The sequence below is a fragment of the Nipponia nippon genome, unplaced genomic scaffold (assembly GCF_047370975.1).
Source record: "Nipponia nippon isolate SJK-2023a ecotype South Korea unplaced genomic scaffold, ASM4737097v1 scaffold_19, whole genome shotgun sequence".
Lineage (NCBI taxonomy): Eukaryota > Metazoa > Chordata > Aves > Pelecaniformes > Threskiornithidae > Nipponia > Nipponia nippon.
This window is the reverse complement of record NW_028262335.1, coordinates 6,454,377-6,482,362: the sequence shown is the minus strand read 5'-3', so window position 1 is coordinate 6,482,362 and position 27,986 is coordinate 6,454,377. Positions and strand designations below refer to the sequence as shown.

At 47.4% G+C, this 27,986-nt stretch overlaps 1 protein-coding gene across 1 annotated transcript in view; it reads left to right on the top strand.

Moving 5' to 3' along the window:
• The window catches only part of ACAP3 (ArfGAP with coiled-coil, ankyrin repeat and PH domains 3), a 102,998-nt gene that overhangs the window by 32,140 nt on the left and 42,872 nt on the right, over positions 1-27,986 (top strand). Inside the window, exons 2-4 of the mRNA XM_087755344.1 lie at positions 12,945-13,002; positions 16,787-16,906; positions 17,417-17,470. Of these exons, the coding sequence (XP_087611470.1) occupies positions 12,945-13,002; positions 16,787-16,906; positions 17,417-17,470 (232 nt within the window). The remainder of the gene's footprint in view (positions 1-12,944; positions 13,003-16,786; positions 16,907-17,416; positions 17,471-27,986) is intronic.

Genomic DNA, 27,986 nt, shown 5'->3' with positions numbered 1-27,986 from the left:
CTGCACTGAAATAGAATTTAAGCATTACTGAAGTCATTGGTCTTCTACCCAACTGAGTTTTAATCTAGTTTGTCCTGATCTTGCTGTTGACGAAAGAACGATAGACTCTAAGGCCCAAGGGAGTCACCATCAGCTGAACTGGTTCCTCTCTGGAAGGAAAGAGGGACCAGTGAGAGACAACTGAGGACAGCGCTGTTCATGTGCTGTGGCCGATTTGGGCACATCAGACTCAAGACTATGAAGCCACATCCTTTCAGCAACTTAAACCCAGGCAACAATTGAATATTAATACGTTGGATCTGACTTCCCCCAGTTGTATGCAGAGTTTTCAATTATCCAGGCTGTTCCTTTTTTTTTTTTTTTTGTGCTCCCCCCACCATGCAGAGAGCCAGGTGTTCTGAAGAGGATGAATGGAGGTGTGGAAGAGCAAGGGCTAAGGATCGGCATGCACAGGATTGGTGGAAATGTGATGGGAAAGTCTGGTTTGATTAGAAATTGTTATGCAACAGAGCTTGAAAGAAGTGGTGGCTGCTGATTTTTAAATGGACAGCATGACAGGGCTATGCTTGGCCCACGTGTGGGTGCTGGGGTGAAGGGCTGGTTAGGAGAGGTAATAGAGAAGAAGCAAAGGAGAAGCAGGTGGCAGCAACACTTGCTATCCCGACCATCAGCCAGGGAGCGACTTAATCCCAAATTAACACTCTTTAGGCATCCCACTGCTGTGTGTGTAATTGGGGGAGTGCAGTGTCATTTGTCTGGTGTGCATGGCAGGGACGGATTAGTGCTGGGTGTAATAAGAGCCACACTTAGCTGACAGAGCAACAGGATTTAGTGGGCTGGGGATGGGAAGGTTTCCCGTAGATGGAGTGTGTTTCTCACATATTCTTCCTGGCTCCTGCTTGGTTTCACTCCCCGCCATCCCTCTTCCCAGTTTTAGGTTGACTCTTCCAACAGGAGTCCAGTGTGAGACTGGGAGCAGGACTCATGGGACTTCCTGCTTATTTGCTTTTTGAAGTTCCACAAGATGAGTCCCCTTTTTGTACCTCAATTTTCCCACCTACGCTATACAACCTGTGTGAAGCATGTGAGCATATAAGGCTCCGTTCATGTTTTCAGGGAGCTTTTGGTTTCAGGAATGGCTGGCATTAATGGAGGGAGTACATGTTCTCATCCAGGGTAGCTCTTCAGTCCTTCCTCAGATCCCTCTGGGAGGTGCTCCTGTAGGATTGTGCCTGTTGAGCCTGGCAGAACTAGAACCAACAAAGCGATGAAAATCTCCAGTATTTTAACCGGTGATGTGTGTGTCAGAAATGGCAGTTTGCTGGCATGGCTGCTCTTCTGCCTCGTGAATGAGAGCTACAAACTTGCTGTGGCTGTAGCGCAGAGAAAGCATCTCACCTCGGCTGTCGTCGCTTCCCAGCCCACGCTCCAGCTGAGGTGGGATGCTGAGCTGGTATTTAATGACACTGTCCAGTTTCATTACTCCTTCGAACCTACATCTCCAACACTACCCTGTGTACTCTGCTCGTTACCTTCAGAAACCTTTGGCTATGCTTAACCGGTCCCACGCTATTTCCATGAGCAAATGCACAAAGCCATGCAAATCAAGCTCTCATTTTGCACGGGAAGCCGTAGCAATTGCAGGATCTGGTTGTCATGGATATTGTCGCCATGGAGCTGTTGCCATGGTGCTGTCTGCTCACATTGACCGAGAGATGCAAAGTATAGTTATTCTTTCGAAGAAAGGAGGAAGAACAGTGGATACTAGAGGGCACCGAAGCTTTCAGATAGGTATTTAGAGAGGTTATTAACTACTTTGTTTTAGGGTTTTGCCGACTCTCCTGTCTGTCTATGTCAGGTTACCTGTTTTTCTCTTTTGTATCTTACAGTAGCAGCCAACAAAAGGAAATGAGACTAATGTACTTGCTGTAGGGTTATCCACAGCCATATTTCACCATGCAATGAAAGCAGCACTTTTCTCTCTTGAAAAAAAAAATCCAAAGAGTGACTGCTAGTAATCAGTGCTTGGCTTTTACCTCATCTCAGTTTAAACCTCCAGAAATACAGTCTCTTGCAGAAGGCGAGGATATGGAGGTGGAACTTAAAATCCCATCTTCCCCTGCAGGCCCCCTTTCCTTGCAGGAACACACTCACCTTACTTTAACTTCTAGAGAAAGTCTGTGCTCCTTTGGAAGGTAGTTTGGCAGCTGTTAGTGACCTTGTCAGGCTGCTGATGGTTCTGGAAAAAGGAGTTGAATGAGAAACGACTGGTGTCTGTGCCAAACATCCTTGTCTAGTTACAGGCAGAGCTCATCTCACCAAAGCAAATGCTGGTTTCACTCCATTTCAAATAGAACACAGATTTAATAAATAATAATAACTCCGCTTTGCACACCTACAGCTTCTGACTCTCTGAACATTTTGCCACTACTATTTATTAAATCCTCCAAACACTCCTGTAAGAGAAGGATTCATTTTTCTCAGTCTTTTAATAGCACTAATGGGGCACAGAGACTGTGGTAAGTGGCCTCCCATGGATGCTGGGGCCATCAGGAATAGGATCCAGGAGTTACTGTTCCCTGTCCTGAGCTCTGGAAAGCCCATGTTTCGTTCTGTCCCACAGCATTAAACTAAAGGAGACCCTGAACATCACTGTAGTGACATGTAGTGTAGGACCCTTAGCAGCCTGATTTGGAACTATATTAAACAGAGATCTGAGTGCTTCGGGTGGCTAAATAACATTGTCTTTGATCTGAATATGCTAGCGGCTCACTTCCAAACGCATTAGGCTCATGAGGCAGTCCTTTTCCTGGCCACAGAAGATGTTTCTGTGGAGGAGTTGTCACTGCAAGGCATGGATTAGCTATTTCCCTGGATTTGACAGTAATTTTTGCTGCTGCTAGCAAAGCGGGTTTTATGGATGTGTGCATGCGGTTATTCCTGGTGCAAGGTGGACTTCTAGGAATGACCCAGCCCACTCAATATGTTGATCAGGTATAGCAGAAGGTATAAAAGCACTGCTTTGGATGTGGTGCTCCTGTTTCATGTATGACTTATCCAAGGCAAGCGAGATTTGAAACTGAGGAAGCCTGGACGCATCCAAGCCAGCAGCTGGGAACAGCTGGCCTGCAGGTGGGGCTCTGGTCGGAGTTCAAGGGGTACAGCTTCTCCTTCTCTCCAACTGGGAGAGAGTTTTATGCATAGCAATACAGACGGCTTGTAAGGGAGTGGTAACACGATGTAGCAGTTAGATCACATATGTAAGAGACACAAATCAGCCCGAGTTAGAATTGGCACCAATGGAGGTAGAGAGAGGGAGGCAGGCTCTCCGCAGACATTCCTGCTCCTGCTGAGCTAAAGGGATGTCTCCGCGTTGACTGCAGTGGGAGTTGGCTCGGCCCCCGCCTGTCCTGCTGATATCACTTGGAGCAGGATCAGCGCATGCAGCGCAGAGCTGTGTGGCCCCAAAGAGATGTACCTAAATTTGGTGGGCGCTTTTGAGAGCAAGAACCTCCAAGGTGCTTTTTACGTGCTTGGCTGTAAAAATGCAGCTTTTTTGTAAATGGTGAATGAGATAGCCTTTGTATATAAATGTGCCTTAGGAACAAATGAGCCCTTTACTTGACCAGTCTAACAACCTGTAATCTGGTGACTGCATGCAGAAAATAGCCCTGTGTTTTTCTGAACTTCAATACTGAAAAAAAAAAATCTTAGTCTTTCTATTCTTGTGCCTCAGTTTCCCTGCCAGAAAAGTGAGGAAAACCAAATGCACTTCCCAAGGAAAAAGAAGGGCAGTTTAATTAAGTCAGCTTTGTGAGTTGCTTTGACAGCTGCAAGCATAAGTAGTTGCTATTATAGCAGCTAATAGTTCGGAATTACATTTTAAGTTCTTTTGGTTCTCTTCATAAAGTTGTCAGAGGTAAACAATAATTTTTAGGTCATTTTATTACTTTTTAATACTTGGTTTGGTGTTGGATTTCTGCCGTCCTTGCCTTCATGTAGAACACATGTGCGGTTGTGTCAAAGGCACTCAGTTGACAAAAAATTTCAAGAAAACCGTGACCACTATTCCACCATGAAGAAAAAGAAATGTGAAAAATGCAGACAGGCCTCTCTGAGAAATGTCTGTTGATCGCTTCATGCCTAGGCTGGTTAGTAATATCATATTGTTTAATGCTAAGGTTTATTAATCGAATACATGACTGTTCTTTGCTGTAGTCAGCTTGTCACCTGAGGATACCCCCGAGCTTGCCAAACATGGATTAATCACGGAATACTCACAGTGTCTCTGGGAAGCAAATGTTTATCAATTTAGCAATGGGGAAGTCAAGGCTAAGAGATTACTTATGTGGCAGCTAATAACAGCTTTGTTAGGCCTGCTCATTGCTCCAGTCATCATAAACCATCTCTTTTGTAAGACGATTACTCAGCAGAGTCAGAAGCAAATGGTGACTAATGATAATCTAACTAAAAAAGGGGCCTTGTGGTTAACCTGTCACAACCAGTACCCCTCAGTCAGAATGCCATTTCCCCTCTGGTTTTGTCTGTCCTCCTCTGCCAGCTCTGTCCTTCTAACTGCACCCCAAGCACAGCTTACAAAATGCAGTTCTAGGCACCCACACAATTACACTCAGCCTCAGCTTCTAGTGATGCCAATAACTTGATTTCTGCATCAGTTTGCCAGTGGGACTTTCTTGCTTTGATCACATTTCGGATGCGGGCGATTATTCTCTTTGTGCTTGGCTTGGACCATCTAATGAAAGTTTGTAGAACCAAGTCACAAGAGGGGAAAGGCAGATGTGTTCTTGCCACAGACCCTGTTCTCTGATAGCAGTATAGCTTATTATTCCTGTTCCCATGGGATATAAAAATGCTTCTGGGAAGATTTTTGTCACATACAAATCATGCTTCTGAATGGCTTCTTTAAGGGACAAAGAAAAATTCACAATGCAAAACCCTCTGGACTGGGGGGAATTGCTGATTTCTCTGAGCAAGGAAACTCAAGCCTCATCTCTTTAATTGGAAGGGCTCCGCTTCGCACTGAACGACTAGCAGATGAGGTCGTGGATTGTTTTCTCTCCCCTCATGACGGAAATAGCCCAAGGCCTGGAAAAGCATTAGCAGGAAGAGCACCGCATCAGGAAACACGAAGGGCACCCAGCCAGGACATGACTACACAGCTTTTAGCTGCCCAGCAATTGGGACATTGCTTTTTTGGGTGAAGGGATTCAATTCCCTCTTGCCAGAATCACTTGGTTTCCTAGCCAGATGCCTCCAGCTGGGTGAGCGTGTGAGCCCTAAGCGCTGAGCATCCCTGTGTCCACACTACAGCTGCTGCCTGTGCCTGGGGTTTTCTGTTTGTGTCAGAAGTCACCAGTGCTGTGGACGTGGCAAGCAGGTTCCGTAGGGATCGTGTGTGCCGCTTGCCATGCCTGTTCCTCTCACTTCCCTGTTTCTTCAGGATGGAGCAGTGGAGCTCAGCAGTGCTGAGGTGGCATTACTCATCCCTATGGAGTTATTCCAGGTTCTCAGCTTGCTTGTGTAACTGAAAGGGTTTTGCCTTTTATCTATGACACACTGGTGGAACAGTGGGAGGATTTAAATTTGGGAATGAAATTAGCGGAGGATTTAGCCCAGTGCTTGTGTTCTGTAGTAGGCAGTTGCACTGAAACCTATTATTTCTCTAGGGAAGCATGATCAGTGGACTCTGGAACTGTATCAGAGAGCAGGATAAGGACATTTTGAACCCCAAAAACCCAGGGATGGACTTAGGCATGTTGTCCCCTTGAAGAATGGGAACTCAGGTGTTAAAGAATCTGGTATAATCTCTTTTCCCAAGCTTTCTACCTCTTTGGAGCAAACGTGCTGGGCCTGTCCTGGCTGTATGAAGCAGGGCCTGTCAAGAAGGATCTCAGTTAACGCTGCTTTAGCTCATTACCAGCTTGTTTGCAATGTACTGGAATAGCATAGATCGTAATGAAATTTGCTGGCACAAATGCACATCATTCTGGGGAGGGACAGTGGTGAGTTTGTGAGCAAGGGAGTCAGCATCTGTTACTTCCAGGTTTTGCTCCCTGGTTCCTCCCTGGACATGGCAGGCTCTGCAGGGACACCGTTTGGTCAGGGCGGAGGAGAAGGCGGGGAAGAGGGGGGAACTTGAACTGCTTCTGGTTTTGCACACTGCTGCTCTGCTCCAGCCTTCTCCCAGCCCTTAGAGAACTCGCATTGCTTTCTAAGCAGCAAAAGGGCTGGAGCTGCAGAAAGAAAAATCCCAGGCCAACAAGACCAGGTGTATGGGAAAAGACACTGCAGGGTAGGAGTTAGGCACTTGATTGAGGACTGTGGTCCTTTTATCCTCCACTTAAAGCTTATCCAAGATGAACGCATGGCTGCACTACCCGTAACCACATCTTGGTCTCGTAATTCACCTTCCCAAGGACTTCATTCAGATATAAAAGCATCATGTAACTGGAAAGGATGGATAAATGTTCACCCTTGCTTCCTGTAATGAAGCTGGAACTCCATTACAGTCCTGGAACTGAATAGGTCCCTGAGATCACTGTCCTTGAAATCAAATACTTGGAACATTTTATGTTTGTAGCAAGTTTGTACTTGATACAAAAATATAAATATAAAGCTCAAGTTTCATGCTCTCCTAGCCATAGCTGCATTCATACCTTAGTGGATACCAGACCCAAAATGTCTTCCTCCTCCACACAGAGTCCAAATATATCAACTCCTTTTCTTAGGGTATGATAAAAATGGGGAGTAAATTATAGATGCTCTCTCCACCTTCTGGCAGGAAATATGCTGCTAGACTGCCTTGCTGCACTAGCCTCTAGCTGATGTCTGCAGATCAAACAACAGCTGCTGTTGCTTTCCTGAAAAGAAGAGCAACCCCAGAAATCCCAGCTCTCTTTTTTTAGCTGGATATTATGTCCAGCTATCAGAAGCACGAAGCAACCAAGTGGAAAAATTGAATCTGGCAGTAAGAGTGCAATGCATGAAGGCACACGACTTCCAAACCCAGAGAACAAAAATAGCTGCAAGAGAAAAAAATTGCCTGAAAGAAACTCTTTAATTATTCCATTTCTTTCAAAAGCTTTGCCCCCGGCACAGCCAGGCTGCCGTTTGTATAGGGCAGCCATATGTGTTGCAGTAAAGCTTAGGCACCACATTAGTAAAGAGAAGGAAGCTTCTTTTTTTGGCTCTGTTTTCAAAGAGCTGGTAGCAGATCGATTGTGGCCAGAGCCCTGGGCACAAGGGAGTCTGTACGTTCATAATGAGTCACCAGGATTTCATTTTCAGTCCAGCTGATCTGAGGGTGAAAGAGTTTACGTTTCTGCTTGGATTCTAGAGGCTGCTCAAGGAAGAGGTTGGAAGAAGCATTGGAGAAAAGCAAAGAAAGGACTACCCAGCACTTACTTTTCAGTCTGCTGGAGAAAGTTTCTGGTCTGTTGTTGCTATGGCACACAGGGCTGAAATCTCCATGATGATGCTTTCTGCCACTGCTACAGAAAGGCAAAGTCATTTGGCTGTGCTGAGACCGCAGTAACCAGCAGCCCAGTGAATCTGTGTTTCAGGACACTGACAGAACACCCAGCCTTCTAGAAGCCACTCATTCCTCTCTGTGGTGTCTCAGTCTTTACATCTTTCTCCAGCACTTGCAAGTTGACACTTTTGAAGCTTATGAGGAACACTGAGAATACGGCAAAGCTTTGAAATACTCTTGTGGGTGTTGTTTGTGCTGAAGATGGCCATACTGACATCTGAGTTTTCTCTAATTAGGCAGCAGATATTTGGTAATATATCTTTCTCTGGAATTAAGTCAACAGCAATCGTATGAAACCTCCCTGTTGGCTAAGATGTTGTTTGAAAGAACACTGCAGCAGGACTGAAAAGTAAGGAAATTTCTAAACACTAATAACCAATCAAATGTAGTTGGCAAGCCAATGAAGAGACCACTATAAAAAACACCTACTAAAATAACTTTTTCTGAACTGTCAAAGGTGCTTCACGGTAAGATCTGTTTTTTTAATTCTTCTTTGGGCAAGTCCCTGGCTGCCCAGCGGCATGGGTACTGGTTGTACCCAGAGCAATTGGGAAGAAAAAGAGGGATGCCAGGTCGTGTGAGTGCTGCAGCACAGTAAGGGAAGAGAGTATGGCATTTCTGCTGGGCTGAAGCAGAGGTCCTCATTCTCTAATGGCATCAATCTGTTGTCTGACCCTTCTGTTAGAGTTTGCAGCATCCCTTTTGCTTGTATGGCTTGAGCGAGCAGACAGAAAAATGGGAAGCGCAATGGATCTTTCTCTAGTAGGTGCTTGGCCAGTAGGACCTAAGCCACCATCTATCAGTAGCATTGCAGCTTCTCATTATAGGAGTCCTTGAGTCAGGACAGAGCTTGGAAAGACAGTGGTGGCAATGCTGTGGGCTGGACATGGATCTGTATTAGTAATTTTCCGTAATGTCCTTATTGCATTTCCTTCTTTTCTGAGTGCCTGTGGCAGGACAGAGAGGTATTTGTAGAAAGCAAAGGCTGGCATTACAGTGTCATCCCAAGACAGAGCTTGTTCTTAAAAAACAAAAGTGCAAAAAAAGAAACATGCACTATATTTGGTGTTTCTGCTGTTATCACAAAAAATCATACTTGCTTGTAAACCTGCAGCGACCAGTTACCTCCCTTGGCATGAGGGAAACTGAGAGCCCTGCAACTGCAGCAAAGCCAGGCCCTGGGACTCTGCACAAAACTGTTCCTTGCTGGGGAGCTGTTTCAGTGAATTCCTACACAAATACGACCTACAGACTTGCTCCCACCATGGTGGGTGCAGATTTAGTCTCTAGCTATCTGCAGTTCTGAGGAACTGCTGATGAAAAAGGCCATTTTGAACATGCATAGTTTCTTGCTGTCTTGCCTGCTCTGTCTGGTTTCTTGCCAGCTTCCTTAGAGATACAGGAGAAGGCCAGGGATCAAGTACACTCCTGAGCAGCCATATAGCTGCCATATAGCTCCTGAGCAGCTATATTACTGCAACTTCAGAGAGCCCAGGGCTTGCTGCGTTCAAAAGCAGAGTGCTCGGCTGCGCTCCTGTTTTGCTTGCCCAGGGTGGCTCTGGATGGAGGGTGTCTGTGAAATCTGTGTCTGAAGTTCTGGCCTTGCCATCTTTTACACTGGGCATCATGGCAGGGAAAGGGCTGTCTGGTTATCAAGGGCCTAGGAAGAGAGAGGTGATGTGTGGGGCGAGGGAGGGTGTAACAAATACGCATCGTTTCAAGTCCTCAGCAGGTAGCAGACTTTTTCTAAGTACGTATTTCTCCTTGCATGGCAAGAAGTAGAGGAGCCACCTGTAGGCAGTGGTTGTATTTTCTTGCATCTGGTATTTTTGAATGAAAACAGATTCCAGGCTGTCTTCTACGGTCTATAATGGTGATTAATAACCTCACCTGTTTCCTTTGGATTTGATGTTCGGCTTATGTTAAAATGTAGGGAGTATTGTTTGCTGAGGTGACATCAAGAGCTCTTGGATGAAGGGAGGAGAGACACGTCCTTCCCTCACACAGCATTGGCAGGGTTTCGGTGCTTCTCACTGCTCGCAGAGCTGAAGAACATCGCAGCTCATTTAGGAACAGCAGACCTATGCCTTTTTCTCCTTGTGACTCACTTGTTAAAAGAAACCAGATGGGGAAAGGGCAGCAGTGGAGTGACAAGTGGCCTGTAAATGACCAGTATCCCCCTTCTGCCCTCCCTGGCGGGGAGCAGCGTGGTCAAACCACAGGCTAGAAGAAATTTTTAATGGAAAGGGACATTGATGGAGGAGACACTCCTCTGCTTGTAAGTAATACCATCTGGGAACAAGAGAGCAGTGGAAGGGGAGCACAGCAGTCTCTGAAGGAGAGTTACAGCTGTTGTATCACAGTTCTTGAATATGCAGCCAATTTAGATTGAACAGAACGGTTATTAGACCCATGGTCTTTGCGGCCACTCAGGTTCAGGGCTTCATTTAACTCCCTTGAAGCAGCAACGGGCTGTTCAGAACTGGGTCCCCAACCAGCGATACTGGACAGCATCTGCGAGGTGGGGATGGGGCCAGCGCACGGAGGCTTCTGTGCTGAGCCAGCTTTGCCCGGGGCTGAGGCAGCACCCCTCAGCACATGAGCAACCAGGGGATTCAGCCCTCTTGTAGCACATAGGTAACGGGTGACCACAACCAGCAATGCATCAGGTTGTGTGTCTGGGAACTCCCAGTGAGCACCTCCAGGCAATTAAGAGTTTCTTGCAAACATTTTTTGAGGGTTAAGTGCCACTACTAGGAGGATATGTCAAATGGCTGAGGCATCCAGTGCTCCTGGTCTGTGAGCATCTGTGTGGATGTCAGTAAAAACATCTGAAGTCTCAAGGCAGCAGAAAAGACCTTCCTCTCACAAGTCAGCAAGTCACGAGCAAAGGATTGACCTTTTTATACTGATGTTTTAGCAGAGGCCCCAGGATGCATAGGGTACTGCTGTGCTAAGTGATGCACAGTCCTGAGAAGAGATAATCCCTGCCCCAGAGACCTTGTACTCCTGAGTGCACCTTTTGCAAAGGAAGTGTTTCCTCACATGCTACTGGGAAGAGGCAGACAAAAGGGACTGGAGATTTCCAAACTGCCTAGGACTTGGAAAACCAACTCCTTAGGGGGAATTCTCTTTAAAAAGACACTAGAGAGAGGAGTCTTAATTCTCAATGCAAATCTTAATCTGAACTGAGGTGTAAAAGCTGCTTTATTGAACATTGTCAAGGACAAAGTGATCAGGTGGCCCAACAGGAAAAATGTAGGTGATTTCCATTGCCTCCAGCAAAGTTAACAGACAAGACTGAGGGTCTGCTGGGGAAGGGTGCTAATCTGTGTCACCGATTCTTCATGTGACGCCCAATGTAGTATTTAGCCTTTCCAGCCCTCCGGTTTGCAGGGTGGTGTGTCAATGTCTCCTAGCTCTCCTACCAACTCCAGCTTCTTGGGACTCAATGGTGTCAGAAGGGGCTTTGTTCTGCTCCACCTTGTTACCAGTTATGCGCCACCTTCTTGAAGTACAGATATGTGGAAAGGCCAGGCATAGCGTGCAGCGAGGGGAGTTCCCACAGTCATATGACATCACCTGGCTTTGTTGTCATTAATGAAAGAGCGTGCCACGCAGGATGTCCCGGTCAGCTGGCTGCTCACAGCCCACAGAGGCTTTGGAGGGTGTGCATGGGTAGAAAAGCTGCTCTCTCCTGCAGTGTTTGTCTGAAGCTGCTGAACATCTGCTGCATGCTAGGGACAGACCTGATAACGGTTGGTCTTCTGTTTTACTCCAATACTGTGTGAGGACGGACTCTCTCCTCTTTGCTCCATCTGGATTACACAGGACTGTAGCAAATGTTGGCTGTCTCATAGCTTACAGATGGGGACTGCACACACCTGTGTAAGGTATTATACATATTTCCCATTGAAGAATGCTTAGAATAGATGTTACTGAGTGTGCTGTGCTACTTTGGTTATGTGTAATCTTTGTAAGGTACATATAAGTACCATGCTGTTGGCCTGAGCCCTTCCTCAGCTTGGCAGAAATTTAGATTTAGACCCCAGCATTGTGACCTTTTGGGCTTTCTTAAATTTATCCTTCCTTCTCTTAGAAGCATGTCCCTTAGTGAAGACAGTCACTGTCTTCATCATTCACTAATTCACTGAAGACACCAAGAGCCTCAGAGGCACAGAGTTACTACATACTCTAATGGTTTCTTCAGGACTTTTGCTGTTCCCTTTGCTTTGTGGGTGTCCTGTCCTTTTGCTGAGGTAGCAGTGTTGATCCATGTGGCTCTAAGTCACATCTCTCCCCTAGTGTCCTTTCAGCTGGCACATGTTCAGTGCTGGATTTTTTAAAGCCCGGGTGTAATATTTCGGGAATCAACCTTTTAAATTACAAGACCACAAACTTAAGAAGCTCCTTGCAGTAAAATTTGGATTGCATATCCTTGGTGCATAAGGGTGGTGTGAGGCTTACCACATTTCCAGGTGTGTGGTTAAAGAAACAACTGTCCAAGTATAGACATCATGTAGCAGTGAGCAGCTCTGCAAGGGAACGCTCGCAGGTTTACAGTGCTTACCGATGGACTCTCGCCTCAAAAAAGTCATTTCATACCACATGCCTCAGTCTGGGAATGCCTCTTGCAAATGGCTGATGTCATGTTAATATTTCGCTTTGTGAGGGAGGCCTGGTGACCTTTGCAGCTGGATTCTGCTAGCCTCTTACTGTCACATCTGTCCAGTGATGTGGAAAGAAAACAGATCCGATAATCACGGAGCAGATTTCTCCGTATGCAAGCAAAGCCCCACATGTTTGAAAGAGACTTACGGTGTTCAGCGACAAAAGGGCCAAAATGTGTTTCTGCTTGAGTGGTGGTTCCTAAGGTTCAAAGGACATAATTCGCCATATGGCTGCACTTCAGGCACAGTTAGAGCCTAGAAAATGGGTTTTGGTGGTGCTGAAGCAAGCAATTTGTGCCTGATGTGAATGGATGGGTAAGGTGTAACAGTGGTTATTTCTGTGTCACTTAGCATTACTGCCAATTAACAATATTGCCTGCAGAATCAGAACAAGGCCACTAAATGAGTTTGCTGTGTACGACTACCAGAGCACACCTGAATTTCTCCATGACACTGACAGAAAATAGCATAATCTCCGTCTCTTTTCCAAGCCCTGTGGAATTCATTCCTGATGAGGTGTGATCCTTCTCCTGACTCAGTCAGTCCCGAGCTTATGTAGCAGCAGGAAACTCCAAAGTGGGAAGTGTGAATCCCTCCTCCTGTCCACCACCAGCACACATACCATAGTCCCTTTGATCCTTACTCATCTGGGACTCTCTGGCTTCTTTCCCAATCATCATAAGCAATCAATTAATTATTTCTTTTTGCTGTTGTCATTGCAGGGCAACCATTGATGAAGTGGAAACAGATGTGGTGGAGATAGAGGCAAAGCTTGACAAGGTAAGATGGGGCAGCTTAGCGCATTGGTTTGAAGAGGGACTGATGAGTTCCTGCCTGGGAATATGGCCACACCAGTCTCCTCTAACAAGTGAGCCCATCTCAGGCTGTCAGGAAACTGATGTATAATACACTGGGCTTGTCAACAGGACCACGTCTCCCTCTACTGACAGGTACCTGTCAAGGCTCCTTTGTGACTGCCAAAGGAGTTAGGACAAGAGGTCCAGACTTGGGCTCCTAATGCTGAATGCTGGCCTTCTTATTCTGGTCCTGGATCTCAGGGGACTGACACTGCTTCTCCTGCTGTGGCAAGTTATTTCGGCGCTCTCTGTTTCCCCTCTCCACCATCTTGCTTGTGATACCAACCTGTGTAGGGCAGGAGCCGTTACATGTCCACACAGTAGAGGCACCACTGTGTCAGCTCAGGGATTTAAGGAGGCACTTGCAGGTAAACAAGGAGCCGGATTCAGACTGGTGATGGTGGTCGCTGTCTGATGTTCAGCCAGGCTATGTGCCCCAGCTGTAACCTGACACAGGGAATATCCTCTCAGGGACCAGTTTGGCCATTTTGCATTTATGCTGGTGATTCTTTACATCCCATTGGTAGTTTGGATCTAAGTCAGAGGCTTTACGATGGAAGGTGGCTTTTCCACCCGCACTCTTCCTGACATCTGAGACATCAGCCAAGTTGTTTCTAAATGAGAACAGGGAGAAATGAAGGAGAGGAGCCAGAAGAGCTGTTGGCTTTTTATCTGCAAGATTTCCCAGAGCTAGCAAGGGATAAAACTCCTGTGTCTGATGGAGAAATGGGCTTCGTTGAAGTCACAAGCCCTAGGCAAAGCTGTGTCCTGTAAAACCTATTTACTACTCAAGCTGCTTGAAATGGTTATCTGCACAAGCTAACTTGTCTCACTGGTGAAAGCTGCAGAGGGATTTAGGTTATCTGTTTTTCTCTGTGTAAGAGGGTAAGGCTCTAAAGACAAAGCATGGGGCAAAACTTGCTCTGATTCTAGCACTGCTGCTGGCAGTGTCCCCTGTAGTGAGACGCTGTGGTGTGCGAGGAACACTCCGGAGCGAGGAGGGCGGGCTGGAAGTACAAGAGCTGTTCAGGGCTCTTAGCTTTTTCTTGTTCAGTGTTTTGTTGCAAATTGATTTGAGCTCCTTTGGGTGAGGGAGCGCATTAAAACAACAGTCTCGTGCAATTTTGGTCTTCCCCTGGCAGCAGTTATGGGATGCTATTCTGGTAGTGCGAAGTGGGCGGAGGTGTCGCTCTGTTTGCATGCATCATTTCCCCTGTCTGCTGCGGGGATGACCAGGCATGCAAAGTGCTGGCTCCGTCACTGCCAGCAACAGGCTTATCAGGTCTGGGTCCAGGGCAAGTGAGGCTGGAGTTTGCATCTGGAGAGCCACTGAAGTTCAAATTAATTTCTCTGAGGGTAACTTTGGACAAGATTCAATCATCCCCATTCCTAATAAATCAGCCTTGGAGGGCCCAGCTCCTCTCCTGTGTACCAGCTGGGTGGATGCCCAGGGTAGCCTTTCCAGGGCTTGGTGTAAATGTTGTTCAGTGGTACCCAAATAGCTGGCATGACTAGTTCTTTTAGAGCAGCTAGCTGGCAAGGACTGACTCTGCTTCTCTGCCTTTTACCTTGCCCGTGAGCACTTACTTTATAAACGATTAGCCTTTTACCATCTGTTTAAAATGGAGGTAAAGGGCAGTGTAAATGATTCATCCAAGGGAACACCAGAGATTTGGGCTGTTTCAAAGAGATTTCCGTCATTCTGTCCTGTGCTCCATCTGCAAAGCCATCATTGCTCCCCTTGGGAGTGTGCTTGTGCTGAATGGCCTTCAGCTACCAGTAACACAGCCTTGGCCACAAGTGTTTGCACAGAGGTATGCTAGAAACCGCCACGTTGCAGAACAGGCTGGATTTCCTTTCCAGAGGATCTGTCCAAAGCCCTAGTGTACGTCTGGGCTCCAGATGTGACAGGAACTGCATCTGTTTGCTTTTCTTCTCTGGGCTTGGATGGGATAGTACAAGTCTGCCAGCATCCAATGCTGTTCTCTCAAATTGCGTGGACAGGAGAGGATGTGAGTGTGAAAGAGTGAAAACTGTATATACTATGTACACACAGATATACCATGTGTGACTATATATATATTTATACATTCAGATATACTCTCATATATTTTTACGGAACTGCAGGCAGAGGCAAGCAAGCTTGTTCTGCAATGTATGCATATAGATTAGACCCTAAAGCCTTGCGGCTGCATAAATAGAACAAGCACCAAGCCCCAGAACAGCACACAGTGGGGCTTTGGCGTCAAGCCAAACTTGAGAGCCACTCATTCCCAGCCTGTCGGTGAGGCTGGTTGACAGGGATAGATTTCTAAAGCCATTTTTCATGAGTAAGATTAATATCCCTAAACGGCTCCTGGATTTTGAGAATGGAAAACTTCAGTTCCAAGTGTTGTTCATTATCGGCAGCTAAAGTTTTTACCTAGTTAAAAAGCCTGGAACAGTGATGATTTAAAAAAAACAACAAACAAAACCGAACAAACAAACAATTAAAAAATTGTGCTCAGTGGCCAGCCGTTACTGTTCCAAATCTCTTGGGCCTTTGGTTTATGGATTTATCTTAAGTTGTTTACTGTAACCTTTTACAAGGAGCTTTGGCTGCAAGGAGATAGGCTAACGGCCAGGAATTCTGGCTAAGCTAATGCTCCAGTCTTTACAGCCAGTTCCAGGCATGCTAAGGCAGTTTGCTGTGGCTAGGAAGCCTGGGAATGTTCCCTGCAGCTTTGGAATTATCAAAAGTTAATAAAGGCTGTCTGGAGATGTATACCTGTGCTGCAGCAAACTAATTCCAAGTGAGGAAGCCACCCCATTTTGCTGCAAGTTCCAGGTAACTTCACTATAACAAGGCTGGTGATGAGAATCGGAGCAAGTGCAGCTTGCTTAAAGTTGTTAACGTTTCTCCGAACAAAGCTCCTTCCAGGTCCATCAGAAAGACTGTACTAAGTCACAGGCAGTCCAGAGAGATGTGCTGTAATCCCTCACAGTGCACCAGCAAAGTTTCCTTGGGCTGCAGAATTGTGGGAATTGATTCATAGTTATCTACAATCTTGATGATTTAAACCATGTGTGAGGGAACATAGATTTTCACTAGCTGCGCACAGCAGACATGGCTTGAGCAGTCCTGGTCCATTGGTTTAAGGAAAACATAATACAAAAACATCAGGCTGCTGAATGCTGGCTCCCCTTCATTTCAAGGTAACAGCAAGACAAGTCTCCACAAGGATGCAGAACAGCCAGCTGGGCTCAGAGACTGACAATCCCAAAGAGCAGCATATTCCCAGCAGGGAGATTCTAGACAGCTTATCACTGCCACCCGGCACCAAGGAATCTTGCCTCTCCCCAGTCAGTCTGTGTGATCAGGTTCCTTTCATTGCAGTCCTGATGCCTCAGGGTAGAATAAACAGTAGAAAGGCACTGGAGAAAATGGGCTGCCCTGATTCATCTGTCCTCAGGGGATAGCCTGGAACTGTTCCTCTTAAGTGACAAGCGAAATGTTGACAGCATGATGTACCCTGCGAAGTGCAATTTGCATCCCTGTTTCTGCCATGTGCAGTAAGGGTTGCTAGCGTAGCCACACCAGGAACGTGAATGGCGTCCTGTTCTAAGGGGCTTGGGCTGTGGTGTTGGTGCAGATTAAAACCAGCCTGGTTGCAATTCAGTTTGATGTGATCTGCTGCCTGTCTGCTCACACCTCTCTCCTTCTGCAGCTGGTAAAGCTATGCAGTGGGATGATTGAAGCAGGCAAAGCCTACATCACCACGAACAAGCACTTTGTCAGCGGAGTCCGGGACTTGTCGCAGCAGTGCAAGAAGGATGAAATGATTTCGGTAAGTCATCCTGTGGGATGGAGCATGGGATGCAGTGAGAGCTGGGGAGCGTTGAGCTTCCTGATAATGTGTATGGACCGTATGTCCAAGACCCTTATACTGTTTAAGTAGCCATTTAGTGTGAGATTTTATTTTTGGGGGAATGTAGAGACCATCTGATAATGCAGTGCTGAAAGATCAGAGTGAGATTCATTGTTTGCAGGGAGAACTGGACTTTTAAGAAACCACAGTGCTGGCAAGGTTGTTGGAATCTAGGTCAGTAAGCAGCAGCTATTTAGGAAACGCAGGTAGCCAGCCTGCACAAACGACAACTGACATGTTGATTTCAGCACTACACTGGAAAGGACAGGGAGCCTGTGACTTCAGCGTCAGACACTTTTGAAACACCTTTTTGCCAAATGACAGAGTGGCTCTTCAGTGGCTTAATGAGAGTCTCTCAGCCGTTGAACCCCTGGGAATGAAGGGCAGCTGCTTCTATTCACTGCCAGTTCTCTTTACCTTTTTTTGCAGGAGTGCCTCAACAAATTTGGAGACAGTCTGCAGGAAATGATTAACTATCACATGGTAAGATGCCGCTTCCTCTTGTCTTTTTGTGTGCTGATGGCAACCTCTTTTTCAAGGCACTGATTAATGGTCTCCTGTGTTTGGCTTACTTGACGCTGCCCAAAGGCGGGGTCCATGAAGGGAACATCTTTCAGGTTGCAGTCCCTGCACGTTGCATAGCCAAGAGAGCAGCAAAGGGCTGGGAGTTACTGTTGCCTCTTGCAACAGTATTGAATTGGATGGGCTGTGAGTCTGTGTACTCACGATGATCAGTCCTGATGCATCACGTACACTAGGAAATGGGATTTCCGCAGGCTTACAGAGGAGGTACCACTTAGTGAAAGGGCATGTACTGTTGCATGGGTGCCTTTTGGCTCATTTCAGATCAGAGATGTTCAACGAATATGTAGAAGGGTCCCTTTGTCAAAGGAAGAGGAGAGCTCACAAAGGTCCCGTACTGCAGATGCCTTGTTCTTCTTTTTGGATAGCACAGGATTTTGTAGTGAGGACAGACAGGGTCTGGAGGAGCTCTGACAACTCAGGACTCTGGCTTTTAACAGCTTGCATGTATAACTGTCTTGCTGCAGATTTGGAATACACTCTGAAGCTTGGCATTCAAATTTATTCTCCTGAGCTGACTGTATCTCACTAACAGAGCCCAAGGAGTTAGAATCTGCCCTTTCTCCATCCCAAACATCCAGCCATGGCGTCTGTAAACCTTGTAGAAGAGAAAAGTGCTTCATGCTTGGTGGCTTCATGCCAGACCCACAATTTTAAGTCTGTAACTCAGTAGGAGCTTAAAGCACAAGTGCTTTAAAGCAAAGGAAGCTTCAGGGTGTCAGCACTGGACTGACCCACTTTTATACCATGATGCCCCTGTCAAAGTACATTTGGCACGATGCTTGCTTTTGGGATGCAAGTTAACCATGCACAGCTGGAGGAGAAGCTGCATCAAGTTTGTTTAATTATTTCATGAAGCAGGGGGAAGACTGTTTCCTAGTAAAAATGACAGGGAAAAGAGGTACTGCACATGCAGCTCTCCTAGGACTGTATTTGGGAACAGTCAAGAGCTGTAAAGCAATGTTGGTGAGGAGAGAGTGAATAAACCACTGTGAGCATCAGAGAAATGGTGTATTTGTGTCAAAGCTGAGAAAGTCAAACCCTGATTTTCTGATGCTGCTCAAACTCCCTCTGAAACCATAAGGCCTTTCTGCCAAGGAGCATATGAACCCCTGAGAAGCTACCCCTTCATTCCCAGGGATCACATCACGGCTGCACTGATAGGGACTGGGCTGAGGAGTGCGTGCAGCCCAGCCGTGAGGAAGCAGTCCCAGCCAGAAACCTCTAGATGCAGAACGCTGTCTGCAAGCTCCTCTACGCCAGCTGTGCAGCTTCCCCTTGATCCCTGGTCTCTGCCAAAAGTGGCACTTCTGGGATTGCTCTTGCCTCAGCCAACTAATAAGCAGAAGGACCCTTCCCAGAGCTGTCAAATCCCCAGCTGATGTGGTACAACCCTTCCCATGCACCCCACCCTGTTCAGCAGGGGTGGGCTCCCTGCTATGTGTGACTCAGGGCTTGTACGAGGCAGCATTTCCCTACCACCAGCTGCATGGACAAGGGAAAATGTGCTTAAATCCTCCCTCCCCGCAGCCTTCGGAGAGCGCCCTCCTTGGTGCACAGCAGTGTGAGTCCATCCCCAGGAAATGGCTTTGGAATGACTGCTGCATCTTGAGCCCTCCCCGATGGCTGCTCAATTAGCTGAGTTATTTTTAGGGCCTTCTGCGGTCTCCTCTATGTGTGCCTCTGCATGTGTGTGTATGTGTATCTTGGCTCATCCGTGTCTGAGGATCTCAGCTATGAAACAGTTGTCAGTGCTTACTCTAGGAGTGTAGCCAGGACAGTATGTACAACTGGAACAAGTTAAAAAGAAGGGAAAATATCTCCAAAAAATTGGTTGGAAAAGCTTGTTCTATAATTTTATTGCTAGAGCATGGGGCCCGGAGATGTCCTGAGACTAGTTCAGCAAAATCCAAGCATGAAACCTGCTTGAATATAGAAGATGAGCAAACTGAGCTCCAGAGCATTCCCACCTTCCTTTTGATGCACAAGGAGGAAAAAACATCAAAGCAGCCTTAAAGGACGGATGCCAAAAGAGAGACTTGAGTTCAGAAGAGCTGGAGTCAGTGTCCTCTGCTTTTTTTTGTGCTCTTAGCCACATGCATTTGGGCTAATGCCTTACTCATGTCAAAGCATGCATGGAAGTTAGAAACCTCAATACCTTCATGGGTCTGGACTATTGTACATTTATGTCTTAGCCTCCATATCTGCAAAAGGCATTTCAAGTGCTTTCCTGTCTCTGAGGGTCTATTGGGAGGACATACAGACTAACGACTAACAGAAGCTCTGCTAATTCGTGCCAGGTAAATACCAGGATTGTCAGAAAGATGAATCAACACCTTAGGTAATAGAATTTTTGGCCAAACTGTAGAAAGGGATGAAACCAAGGAAGGCTGGACAGACAGAGGGAAAAGAGGACAGGTTTTATACTGAGATTAAAGGTGCTAGGATTCAAATTCTGTTCAGCCACACAGCCTTCTAGGAGATTACACTGATATAACTGGAAGTAGTGTTGGGTCCCTGTCTGACAATGAAATTTGAGTAAGACCTACTGTGAGAGAGCAGCACTGCTCCATGACGAGCAGCGTCTGTGGAGGATTTCAACCACAGTCAACAGGCTGCTTAGCAAACAGTGCAGGGGGCAACTCTGCGTTCTCCCTTCCCCATTCAGATTCTGTGCGTCTGGCTTTGGCTTGGTGAGAGAAAGCAAAGCAACCAAATTACAAAGCCGTTTGACCCTTGCAGAGCCAAGCGCAGCAGTGCAGAGAGCACTCGCACCTTCTGGGTTAGTTGCCAAGGAGGAGACTGGCTTCCCTCAGGAGCTGCTTTAGTCTGAGCAGCTTCATGACCTCTCCCAGCCAGCACAGACTGGCCGTACCACAGAGAGGGGCAGTCCTGCCACCCCTCCCACCTTCTCTCCATGTTTAACTTCTTCCAGCGCCCTTGTTGTCCCTCCCTAGTGCTGGCTCAGGGGGTCATACAGCTGCAGAGGGCACTGTTCTGTGTCCAAACTAGATGGGATTTTAGCAAGTTAAAGCCATTTCACAATGCAACCACACAGACACAGCAACCTCTTGACTGCAGTGCTAGCTTGTGCTGGCTGAAAAGGTTCATGAAGCTGTGGTCCAAGGCTTCCCTGAACTGTACTCTGGAGGTGACTGCCTCTCTCCATTAAGTATTTAAGAAGTTTGGCCTCCTGGCTTTGGCGGGTCATGTTGACTGCCTAACGTGGCTTGCTTGGGCAGCTGTTTTACTGGGGATGGCTTTGTAGGGGCGACAGGAAAGGTTAGATGGCTCAGACAAACTGATGTAGGTAATGACTGAGTAAGAGGTCAAGGAACTAATGTCTCTAGCTGGTTGTGTTCAGTTTGACTAGTGAGCTGGAGAATGGCGCTGCCCTAGCAGCCCCAGAGGAGACGTTTCTGTAACATGCCAACTGCTTAGCTGGGAGGCTGATTTTGCTTGCTGCTTTAGGGAAAATGGCCTTCCAACATCTTGGGCGATTGGCTTCCTAGGATATTCTGTTGAGAAAGGTACGCTTAGTGGCTTGAAAAAGAGCTTCCTACTGATGTTACAATGCTGACCTCTTGAGGCATCACTGCAGCTGTAGATGTCGGGAGCAGCATCGGCAGAAAAGCCAAAGGTCCTGCTGGCTGCCGTGTCACCTCGGAGTCAGATTCAAGGCAGGATGCTCTGCATGTCTTTCTCTTGGTGGCTGTGCTGTGTCTGGATGAATACTGCATTTTGCTTTAGGGGACTGTCATTTCCCTCTCCTAACAATCATGGCAGTGTGTAGGTCTCCTGAATTCCTGTACTCATCTTTTCTAACAGCAGTGGTCTGATTCTCAGTTGTACTAACGCTGCATTACATATCTAAGGGATAAGGGTCCCCAACTTCAGGCATCGTAGACCCAAAATTTCAGTTTATGCAGGAGGAAAATATCGGACGAGAAATGACTGTGACTCCTCCCCATGTTCCAAAAGCAAAATGCCCCACTTTTCCCTACTAACTCTAGGAATCCTGCAGTTGTCAGTTGTGCTAAGAATTTAAAAGCATCAGCTATTACCTCCAGCACTTGTAAAAGTGCAGCCTTTAGGGTAATTGACTCTTTACCAAACATAAGCAGGGCAGAGGTGCACGGTCTCAGAGGTATTTAGTTCTCCAAGTACCACTGGACTCAGGGGAACTGAGGCACCTGGACACCTCTGCAGTCTTGGCTTGCACTTCCTACCCCCAAATGAAAATGAAATCTCACTGCTGAAAAATTCCTTGTACCTGAGATCCTGAGGGAGTGAGGGGTCTTCCCCTCACTGTGTAAACACTTTAATATCCCACAGCACTTCCCTCCAATAAATGTTATGGTCTGTCCCACTATTTGTACTGTTTTGTTCAGGAGCCTTTGCCTCAACGCGGAATGAGCTGGCATTCTGCAGAGCCTCCCCTGCCCGTTCTCTGGCCGAATGGGGCACAGCTGAACTGTCTGAAGGATGCTGTATCCCAGCGCCTCATCAGACGAGATTCCATGCACTGGTTAGAGGTTCATGATCCATGACAGGGAACAAGTTTCCAGCTACGTCTGTGAGACCTCTGAGCAGCGGGTGGCAGGCAGGGATGCCAGAGGCTTGCAGCAACCTCCCTGCACAGCTCGCCAAAGTGAACTATTTCCTTTCACATGAGCCTGAGTGGCACGAACTAGAATTTTGCTCGAGGGCCTGAAGTCTCCCCTGTGACCTCCTCCTCACTACATACCACACCGGAGTGGATAAATTTTGACTGTGGCTTGCCAAGCTTTCTGTACTGGAAATGCTCCTTGTTTGTCTGCAGGCAGATGCTGTGCTGTCAGCTCCAAAACCTGTGTGTCTGTTTGCTTGCCTCCTTCCTTCTTATCAGCTTCCCTAAAACACAAAATAGGTTGAAAGGCATAGCAATCTGCCAGATTTCTCACTGTATGTGAGAAAACAATCTTTCCCTCTTTTTACAGAATCTGATGAATGTGATTGAGTACATGAGTGTAACAAGGTATTCCCACAGGTAAGGGAGCATAAAGTTGCCATCAGTTCTAGAGTGGCAGCTGACAGTTATGGGCTATTGGATTTACACTGACGCTGGGCAACGGTGTTTGGAATTACGGCAGTGCAGAAGCTCATGTGGTTTTTTTCACCCCCTTGCCAAAGGCTGTTAAACCCTAGACTTGAAGTGGATTTTGTTCCCCCAGAACTTCTGATTAGGGCAGAGTTCCCTGCGCTGCTTTTCGGTGCAGTTCTTTCTAGTGCCGTCACGTACCTAGTCAGCACTGTGAAGGCGGGGTAATCCTCTCCATAGACTCTTAAAGCAGACACAAGTGGCTCTGCTCCCTGCCAGCCTCTCGGTGCTGACTAGCTGTCCAGATTAAGAGGTGTACAACTTATAGATAGTTCAAAGCTGTCAGCAGCCACTTCCAAGGAACTAGGGAAGGGGAGGCTCCAGGTTATACAAGGGCAAGAGGCAGCGAATGCAGGGATGCAATAATCCCTGGCTCTGCCAAAGAATGGGAGGCAGTTTTCCCACCAGCCTATTGCCCTGCACATGTCTTGGAAGGAAATTCCAGGATCTGCAGCACAACCTTGTCACATTTACACATCAAGGCTCTTTCCCATGCAGTTCTCCCTCTGTACGTGATCAGAAAGATAAGAAAAGTGAAAAGATGCAAGTGAAAGTGCTGTTGTGGTAGGATTGATCTGGCTGAGCCCCTTAACTGCATTTTCAGCAGCACCAGGTATTTTCCAGCTCAGAAGATGTAACTAACATTGCCCCCATCAGTACTACTCCAGACAGCACCGTGTTGAGCTTCATTAAGTCCTAAGCTGTCCTGCCTGCCATAAATCACTGTAACTACGTCACAGGAGTCCTCCAGCAGGAGCAGCAGCAGCTTGCAGGGGAGATTTAGCGTTTCCTGCTGACAAGAAGAAAAGCCACCCAAGCTGTGATGAGTCAGTGAGGCAGATGGCAGATGTCATGGGTGGAGGGCAGTGGTGGAGTTCAGGGGGAAGAGAGAAGGGAGTGAAAGTGGAGAGTGCTTCCAAGCTGCGTGTTCTCCACAGGGCTGGGTGGACCACCTGCATTTTCTGACAGCACTTGGGAAGGGTCCGGGTGCATTAAGCTGCCACAGATATCATTTGTGGATGCAGAATTACCATCTGACAGGGGAGATGTTTTCTGTCATCTCATGGCTTCACGGTTTTTGCCATCGTGTCCTAATGCAGTGGCATTATACTAGTCCGGAAGGCTTTAGTGAGCTGCTGCCCTTGAAGTTCGATACCAGTCTAGCAGTTAACACGAGCTCGGTGCTGCATTCTGGGTTTCAGAAAGACTAGGTTTTGTCACTTTCTAGAATATCTTGGGATGTCCGCTTTCTAGTTAGGGGACAGAAGCAGCTTCAATGATATGTGAGGGGCAGGAGCAAATGTCCTTTGACCTAAGCACAAACTGGAGCTCTTGAGCTTTTTGCGAGAGGCTCAACTTCAGCTTGGTTCAGAAGTTAGGCTTAGTCTGCGCTGACATCCGATGTGTAATAGAAGTAGTGTTGCTGGCTTGTTTTCCAGAGCACAAATCCTCAAGTGAGCTGTATTACAAAGGCATCACAGATGGAATACTGTTCGTGGGTGGCATTTATCTGCTGAGCCATTGCTCAGGAGATGTAGGACCAAATCATGTAGTCAGACAGGAATAGAAGTAATTTAAGCATCTCCTGCCAAACAAAGGGTGCCCGAATGCTGCCTGGCCTTCCTGCCCCTTAGGTTACTATAGTCAGCTGCCAGAAGCTGCAATGAAAGCGAAGTGAACTGTAGGAATATGAAATCAGGGAAAAATGTACAGTATGCTGTCATTGTTGAGTTTTGTTTTGTCGTTTGAGCCGCTGCAGTGGTGTTTACGTGCTCTTTCCAAAGCTCTGTTGGGCACGCAGCTTGGATAGATATGCCATAGAACAAGTAAGCACCCAGGGCTTGGAAAACCTCTTTGCAACTCTGCAGCCAGACAGGTAGTTGAAGAGAAGAGGAAGAGGTGGAGAGGCCAGGACAGCCTGCCAAAGGCACTCCAGTCCTAAGAGTGCCGTGTTTGAGAAGGGGCTTATCGGCAGAATGGGCCATCTTTGGGGAGCAGGGTGTCTGATAGGAAGGATCACGTAAGATTATGGATGATCACCTTCTGCAGGCTGGGGAGGGGTCACTTTTGTCCCCAGCAGATGCTCAGAGATAGCCGACAGAATCACGTCAGGGCAGCCCTGTACCTAGCTGGCCGGCCCCGCTGGCATAGCTGTAGCTGCCTTCCTCTTCCCACAGACACCCTGCTGTGCGCCTGGTTTGGGAGACTGCTGATGGGACAGGATTCCCGAGACCGGATAAAAGGATCAGGCTCTGATTCCCAGGCCACCAGACAACCGACCCTCATTTAAATGCAACATAAACCAGTCCCCAGACTGTTTCTGGGGACGTTGGTGAGAATGGGGCCTCCAGACTGGCCATGAGGGAGATAAGCGCAGAGATGTGACTCATCCAGCTCACAACCGCTGTGGCTGGGGTGGTGAATCGGCAGAGCTGGAGAAGGGAGAGCTGCCATTGTCCGTGTGTCAGGCAGCTGCAGAGGAAGCTCCACACCCTCCGTCTCATCAGCTGGGGCCAGTTGTTGCAGGAGAATGGCTGATTCGCTTACTGATCTGCATCTCATCTCGGGCTATGGCTCTCAGTGCACTAATAGACCTTAATGGTGCTGACGAGCTTCACCTGGGGCCTCCACCCACACCCTCCACCCGTGGGCCCAGGCACTCCATTTAAGCTCTGCCCAGGGTCTTTAGTCTTAGTTTGAGCTGTAGGAGCACAGGTCTTCAGCTCAGCTACAGCCATACTCAGCTATGGACCCTGGTGCTCCTGACTTACAGACTGATTTTTCTAGCTTGATACTGGACCTGCCTTGTCACTGTGGATCTGCCTGGCAATCTCTGGGCCTGACCCTGATACGTGGACCAACTTCCTAGCTTGGCCTTGGACCTGCCTCGTGACCGCAAACTTGCCTGATGATCTGGGCTCTTGGTTGAATCTGGCCGCCATCTCTAGACCTGCCCTGCTTTCTTGGTGTGGTGGAGCCTTGGCTGGTGAGGCCCCTGCCCTGCCAGCTGCGTTATCCCCCCGTAGCTCCTGGTCCAGTGGCCTCTGCTGCTCCCTGACAAATTCCCACCACAAATGCCGTTGCCTACTTTTAATCTCTACTTAAGCACTATTCCTATGTGCAGCTGTGATGTCCTACTTCTGAACTTCATGCATGTAAGTGCTGAGAGAAGCAGGCCACAGCCAGGCGATCTCACTGTTTTAGCTTCTGCTTTGCTTTGGAGCCTGGTGGGATTTCCTCTTCTCTTGTAAGCTCTGGAGGGAGTCGTGCTGTAGCAGTGGCATCCCTTTGGATCTCTGATATCCTGTATCTTGATTTTAGGCTTGCAGTTCCAGGAATAACATCCTGGGCCACTGAACTTGCTTTCATTTCTTGGGGGCATGAAATTCCTAAGCCCCCTGTCAAACACACGTTTGGATTTATCCCATTGCCTCAGAAGCCTATGCTGGGAAAGTGAAACGTAGGCTCTAGCCTTTTGCTGCTGTTGGGCGAGAGCTGCGTTAACTCCCTTCTTTCGTGCTGACCCTCCTCAGGCACGGATGTGTGTGAGTCATAGGCTGGACTTCTCATGTCTTGGTGGAAGCTAAGAGAGAGGGTGGGGTGATATTTGGGCTGGAAAAATCTTAAAACAAATGATTTGTTCCAAGTATGTCTGGGAAAGGAGAAAAGCCAAGGGATGATTTTTATATTTGAAACTCTAGCTTTTAAAACTCTATTTATTTTGTGTTGAAAATTGAATGGAGGACCCACTTGAAAGTATTCCCCTGGTGATCTTGCCTGGCAAAATTAAAGAAGAAGCAATATGCTGTTATCATAGGATGCTTCTCAGCAGAGATGCTGCTGGCAGGAAAGGCAGATTCATTACCTCGTATCCCCTCACAAACCAGTGGGCAATCCCTGCCCCAGAATTGAATCCATGCAGACTGGAAGGAGGGGCACCATCACGGTGGTGTGGGGCTCAGCGCACGAACAACAGGAGCAAGGCAGAGGAGCATTGACAGAACAAGAAATGAATTTATGTGGCCTGTCTTCCTCGTGCATGCTGTTCTCCTGTTCTGATACAGGTATACTTAAAATTCCACATAGAAATGTCCCTGTACCACAGGCATAGGAATACTGCTTATGTGATCACCATGAGTTCAATTCCTTCTCAGTAAACAGCTTCAGTAAGGAGCAGTTTTATGAGCTCTGATTTTTAGAGCTGGACTGAATCCTTAGTTAATTCTTCTTCCTAGGCAGCCTGAGAACGAGCCCATGCTGTGGCAGGAGAAGAGCATTGCACACAGGCCTGGAAGCGCCCTGCTGGGACACTGCCTCCCTGTTCTAGGCAGAGACCTTCTGTAAATGGTTCACTTGCTCTGTTCAAAGCATCTGTCCTTTTTCCAGCCAGATGCTGGTGTGTGGAGCCTTTCTGACCACTGCAGAAGGGCGAGGGCAGTATCCTACTCCCAGGGTAATCTGCCTGGCCTGGGACCTTGCTCAGTTTGTCCTGCGTACTGAGTGCTCAGCGGATTTTTGCTTTCTTCTTTCGATGCAGTACCCTAGGGCACCAGCTAGGAGCTGATTTTTCCAGGCAGGAATGGTAAGGTGGATGTAGGTGCTCCACGCTAGCACTGCCTGGTGTGGTGTGTGCTTGTCATCACACCACAGGGAACAGCCTGTATTTCTGTGAAGCCCTTCAGTCACACTGGTTCCCATCCACATCGTAGCTTTGTGCAGCCCAGATTTGCTATTTATCAAGCTGAGGAAGCCCCGTTCCTTAGCTGTGTGGTTTGATTTTTATGTACCCAGGAATTCGTTCTTCCCTGGAGTGTTGCAATGCACTCGTCTGCAGTCCTGAGTACAACATGATAGTGTCCCTTCCTTTCCCTGATCCTAAGCAAATGTGTCATCCTGGCAGAAACCAATGATGGAAAGTTTCCAGATGTAGGTGCAGGTGGGAACCAGGTGGCTTTCTTGCTGCCCTATCCCTGCATGGTATCATGAGCAGAGGAAAGCGTTGTCAATGCCCAAACATCACTTGGGGAAGCTGCTCCATGGGAAAAGTCGCAGGCCAATGCCTCTTGGAGTGAGCAAATGGATGCCAAGAGCAGTAAATAATTTACATTGGTAAAAACACAAACCTGGGTGGTCTTGGGGTTTTCTTTCTTTCCCCCTTGCTTTGCATCTGTTCATATTTAGAGGTCGTTCATGGCTGTTTATACTCAGCTAGCCCTGGCATGTTTCTTGCTTTGTCCTTGGCTGCAGCAATACGCATAATGAATGTGTTTGAGGCTC